Source organism: Lampetra planeri, chromosome 5, assembly GCF_965212315.1.
Source record: "Lampetra planeri chromosome 5, kcLamPlan1.2.h2, whole genome shotgun sequence".
NCBI lineage: Eukaryota > Metazoa > Chordata > Hyperoartia > Petromyzontiformes > Petromyzontidae > Lampetra > Lampetra planeri.
Genome location: NC_136111.1, coordinates 15,694,624 through 15,700,623, shown reverse-complemented (window position 1 = coordinate 15,700,623; position 6,000 = coordinate 15,694,624). Strand labels below are relative to the sequence as shown.

The 6,000-nt window shown below is 48.5% G+C and overlaps 1 protein-coding gene across 1 annotated transcript in view; it reads left to right on the top strand.

Moving 5' to 3' along the window:
- Nucleotides 1–1,344: 1,344 nt before the first annotated feature.
- Nucleotides 1,345–6,000, top strand: part of RRAS2 (RAS related 2) — a 56,942-nt gene continuing 52,286 nt past the window's right edge. Inside the window, exon 1 of the mRNA XM_078594713.1 lies at nt 1,345–2,039. Within this exon, the coding sequence (XP_078450839.1) occupies nt 1,941–2,039 (99 nt within the window). The 5' untranslated portion in view covers nt 1,345–1,940. The remainder of the gene's footprint in view (nt 2,040–6,000) is intronic.

Here is a 6,000-nt window from a genome sequence, read left to right as displayed (position 1 = left end):
ATTCACCCCTGGAAGGCCATGCGGTTGATAGGTTGTGTAAGAAATACATATATTTTATTTTGTAAGTGGAACGACGGATATATGAAGAAGACAACTGCTTATTTATTTTGTTAATTATGTATTCTCTATATCGACGCTAATGCTTATTTTGTGGTTATGTCCAGGGGCCTCTCTGATGCAGTGCCCTTGTGACAGACCCAACGCAGATCTCAGATTTTGATCTTCCACAAAGCTCATGGTCCACCCTAAACCGCATCCGAACCATGGAAGTAGATGCGGATACCTGATGCACAAATGGAACATTTAAATCTCTCCAGTGTGCGACTGTGGTAATCCAGAACAAACTATACAACGTAGAACGACGCAATTTCCGATCCGCAAATACAAATGAGACATCACAGTGATACACTCAGCTACTCCTGTGATGCAGTGTTAAGGCTTGACCACCTGAATGTGAAATTGTAGTTGTTGCCCTACATCAGTGGTTCTTAACCTGGGGTGCAAGCACTCCAGGTTACCCTTTCTGGGGGTGCGAGACACGGCCAGATCTTTTGTTAGATGGTAAATAATCGAAAACACAAATTAAGCACTAGCACGTAAGCACAATTACTTTGTTTCATCAAACCCTCTATGTATTTATTAACATTATACATTTGTTTACGATTGAGAACCAACGGGATACAAGGTTACACAGTTTAAGGTTTAAAAACCTTAAAGGTTTAAGAACCACTGGGCTAAATCTACATCAGCAGCCGTACGGAAGAAGACCATCAGAGGGCGCGCAAGGCCCTTGCGGGATTCGTGAACTCCTGGGGCCTCCCGCCCACACAGCCCCGCCCCTCACTTTCCCTGCAGACCACGCCCCTTGACCCCGCCCTTCTTGACCCCACCCCTCTTGACCCCACCCCTCTTGACCCCACCCTTCCTCGGCCCCTTCTCCTCACAGCCCCCCCCCCCGGCTCTCGACACCGCCCCCTCATCCCCCTCCGCCTTACCCCTCTCTCCTTCTAGACCCCGCCCAAGTGCCCACCCCCGCCGCCAGCGCCCCTCACCCCCCCACCTTAATAAGCCCCGCCCCTCTATTTCTCTTATCCCGCCCCATCCGATTTTCCTCCCTCCCCAGCCTGCCCCTCACCTCCCCTCTCCCGCCCCGCTGATCACCGCTCCAAGCCCCGCCCCTTACTTCCCCCTAACCCCGCCCCTCGTCTCCCCCCATCCCCGCCGTTCGCTTCCCCCTAACCCCGCCCCTCACATCCCCCCTAACCCCGCCCCTGGCTTCCCCCTAGCCCCGCCCCTCGATTCCCCCCTAGCCCCGCCCCTCGCCGTGGTCTCCCCCGCGACGGAGTCGTGCTCGGTTCGGCTCGTAGCGGGGAGAGAGATCGCAGAGGTCCCCGAGATCCTTGCAAGGGACTCGTCGCAACACGGAGACGTCAACTACAACAACGTCCAGAGAAGCGGCAGAGACACGGCGGTGAAGAGAGACCCCCACGGCGACTCGTGGAGACTCGGAGAAACTAACGGAGACGCGGGGAGCGGGGCGAGGGAGCGCGGGCCTGCTCGCTCCGCGCGGAGCCTGACGTCTTGCCTGAGCGGGCGGCCCGGCAGGGACACGCAGAGGCCCCCTTGTGCGCGGGGGCGGAGACTGCGGGGGAGGAGGTTAAAAGGAAAGGGGGTGAAGGGAGAGGTGGAGTAAGGAGGTGAATACGGGGGGAGGAGTAAGCCTCAAGAGGAGAGCGAGGCGGAGGAGGAGGAAAGAGGAAGTGCGAAAGACGAGAAAGAAGAAAGGTGAGAGAGCTGAAAGACAATAAATAGCGGTAGCCGTGAGAAGGACGAGGTGAAAGCGGAGGAAACGGAAAAAAGAAGTGAGGAGGTGAAGGAGGATTTAGGAGGCATAGGAAAGAGCAGGAGAAGGAGCAGGAGGAGGAAGAAGAGGAGTGACCATGGCGGCTAAGGACGGGGCGACGCAAGACAAACACAAGATCGTGGTGGTCGGCGGTGGCGGCGTGGGCAAGAGCGCGCTCACCATCCAGTTCATACAGGTGAGGGGCATGGCCAGGTACCCTCACGCCTGATGCGTGAGTCTCATCCTCGAGTCTCATCCTCCACGACGACATCCTGTCTCTTCATTCTCCCCATCACCCTGTAACATGCTGCTGTATACTCCTCGGCTCTCACGCCGCCGTTCGTCAATCTCACGAAAACTCGCTAGGACCTCTCACGAATTAGCCGCCTTGTGTGTTTTTTTACGTTTTAAGAGTTTTTAGTCGGTCGTGGTGCATAGGGGAGGGGGGTAGCCGAGGCGTGGTTGAGTGCGGTCAGGTTTTGTTCAGTGTGGCTGGGTGCACCTAGCCTGGCACGGGGCGTCGCGTTGACATGACCGCTATGTGCAGTAGTAGCGGGACTTGCGGAGAGTGCTTGTGTTGTGGTTGCGTGACGGATACCGAAGATTGTTTTGGTAGTAGAGGTGGCTGTATGATGTATATACATTCCTATGCTGTGTGTTCTGGGCTGTCCACACTTGAAGTTTTGTTTAGGATTTAAAAAACATAGTCACGTTCAGGAAGCCGTTATTCAACTTTTACGTTTACAATTACAACACTGCTATGCAGTTTAATACCACACTGCATCGAGGTTGCTCAAGCGCCTGATTTTTTTTTGTTTTACGAAAGACAAGCCCACAGCACGCAACCTCGGCTCTCGTCCACAAGATCGCAGCTGTTTGTTTTGAGTGGCGTCTTTAAGGCATGGAGAGTTAGCGGATTTGGAGGAAAGCGGATACTAGGGAAGTCGAGAGCCGGGGAGACACGTCTTCCTCGGCATCTGGGAGCTATACAGCCCTTCCTCCTCTTGCCCTTTCCAACCATCGCGTTTAAATCCACACACCTCTCTCTTGAAGATGTTTTGCTACTGTGGTCAGAGGTCGACATTCACAAAGTTGCGAGTTCAAAAGGCGGGCGGTGAGGGGAGGGGGGTCTCTTTCTCGTCATCATCATCATCACCTATCCAGGGTTGCAACTACTTTGTAAGAGGTCAACAGTGTTCTTATCTATGGACAGACCTGCCCTTGCCATGTGAATGTGGAATTTCCTCAATCAGCGTAGGGTTGCAATTAGTGAACATCGCTCAAGCGAGGAGACATTTTAATTGTTGAATCAATAAAAAAAGATGTGTTATGTTGTAATGGTTATGCGGTGGGTGGGGGGTTCGTGCCTTGCATTGCACTACGAATCTCTGAGTACCTGAGTTTGATTCCTGGCCAGTGACATCAGTGGCGAGTAGCATCCGAACCAATCGTGGTCCCCTCTTCATTAATCCCCACTGACCTGGTATCTATCTTTTCTTGTCTACCATGCAGCCCATGCAGATTATACACACGTAAAAATGCACAAAAACCTAACACTTTTTGAATCAAAATACAGTATTACCGAATCTCAACGAATCAAATAGCGAGATGTGCAAGGTCGTTACGAGCCGAGTGTGCATCACGACTCAATGCTAAGCAGTGACCCGTTTCCGACCCAGCAGATACTTTTAAAATAAAAGGACGTTGCTCTTTGCGTTGCACCTGAAGCTGAACGCTTCACCATACCCCACATTCCTTGCTCTAATCTCAGCCCAGAACCATAACACTCGAGTCAATGCTTGTTGCCGATTCACGAACCCTGACCTACATCTCTAATTTCAGTCTTACCTTGGTCAATGTTCATTTTTTAATTAAATAAAATCTATAATGCATACAACTGATTTCATTCCCCCATTGCCTCGTTTTAAGTCCTCTTGGATGCTTTTCCTTGGCTGTCAGGATTGGAAAATGCTGGCTGCTTGGGGTGGCTTTCATCCAGCAGTGGATTGACCACGGCTGCTGATGATTGATTCTTTAGTGTCTTATTTTTTCACTTTCCTTTTTCCCACTAACCTGGGGGTCTGGATTATTTGTATTCTCTCTCCACTCAATCTTGTTCTGAGCCATCACCTCTATTCCACAGTTTTTCATATCCTGGCTCGTCACAACCACTTATTTCTCGAGGTGTGCGTCTCGGTCTGTGCCTTGCGGCTTTCGTGTTCAACACTCTATACCGTGTAACTTGGAAAAACAACAGTAGTAATAGGAAGAGGATTAATACAGTAACCTTTATTTTGTCAAGTGAAAGCCTGTATCGACAATGTCACTTGCAAATGAGACTTTGAATACATTTGAAGGGCAATCGGGGATGAAGAACAAGTGTTATATTTTAAAACGAGAGATGCAAATGTTGCGGGAATTCTACTTTCCCATGGCCGAATCCAGTCTCTCCATTAGGATGACCAGTGTTTTGGTCCAAACCAAAGAGTATCACGTTGTCGACCCCAGAAGGACGAGGATAGAGTGGGTTACTCCCATGCCCACTGACCCAGGATTTGAATTCACAACTTCCTGACTGCGGAGTCGAGCGCTCCAAAACACACGCTAAACGGGGGGGTGGGGGGGGCTTTACACGGGAGACCTGTAAACTCATGGACGCTCAGTTCGGCCGTACCTTTTACACTCCGCCCTGTTTGTTAACGTGACTCATTCACAGCAGGAGAGGCTTGAAGCAGGCACGTCTCCTGGGAGCTGTGATCCGAGATGTTACCAATGCCTATTAACCTCCATTAACCCAGATTATACGCAAAAGGACGTTCCTATTGATTTTGAGATTTACCGAGTCAACGCCCCGCTATGTGCGAGCTGCTTGAGTGGGTCCCTTTCTTCTGTCTTGACGCGCTGGGCGATCATCGTTATTACCGGAGTAGATTCTTTACCAACCGTAAAAGTGCGTCGTACATTTGCTGAGCTTCTGACGTTGACAGTGGTGTGCGCGCACACAAGTACAAATGACTCGCCACCTCTGTCATTACTAATTAATGTGGAATGATTCCTGCTGCCCACCAACAATGAGAATTGTAAAGATTCGCGGTTCCGGTTGGATGCAAGCGTCTCTTTGTCTTGCTTGGGACTGCCTCTTTGTTATTTTTTTTCATTTGTGCCATCTCGTTTGTTCTTTTATCCTAAATATAACTTTACGAAGTACATTTGCATATGTTATGATTGATCATATGTTGTCCAGATGCTTCATTGCATGTATCACGAGATTAAGATTATAATAATGAAATTGTAACATGTCTGCTTACAACAGCAACATTGAAAGTATATGTTATGTTTATAAAATCGATTCCTCTGCAGAATCAATCTTTTTTTAATCAATGTTTTTTTGTGATATGAAAAAAAAATCTCAAATCATGACAGTTAATCATGGTAATTCATAAAATCATAGATGAAATTTATTTACAAATCTATTACATATTTCTAGGCTGATATTTTGGAAATGGCTATTCTTCAGAGCAGAGTGAGAGCTCAAAGATTGAGTAATAATAATGTAGTTCCCTCTCAAAGAGATTGACTGAATTATAATTGGAGATGACACTTTATGAATTGTGTTGATTCACTCAGGTATACAAACCATACATTATTACAGATGCATACTTATTGAATGGGTACGTAATAAACCATTTTTACGGCAACTGTCTACAAATTACTCAGGTCTACGGCACCGCATCTCCTTCTGTAAGTCGGTTCATGTCTCTGCCCCTCTCAATCTGCTCTCAAGAAGGGGTGTGGCTCCAGACGTCAGCCTACCACTGTGCAAATATTTAAAGTCCTTTCCACCAGTCCACTGCTGGATGATGCTTTATCTGTCGTGGAGGTTTTTGATCATTTCACCGTGCTGATCATTGTGGATTGGTGAAAGGAAGAAGACTCAGAACCAGATTTCAGATATCACTATCCACTGGTGTTAGCCGTGACCAAGAAATAGAACTGAGATCATTTAGTTCATGGTGCTGTGCACTAACCAATGCTCCACCCACTGCTCCACCCAGGTCAATTCACTGAATCTACGGTCCAATGTATTCGATCTTTACAAGCCTCGTTATACGGTAGCGTTAGTCACAGGAGGCGGTGCCATGTGATTAACAACTCCA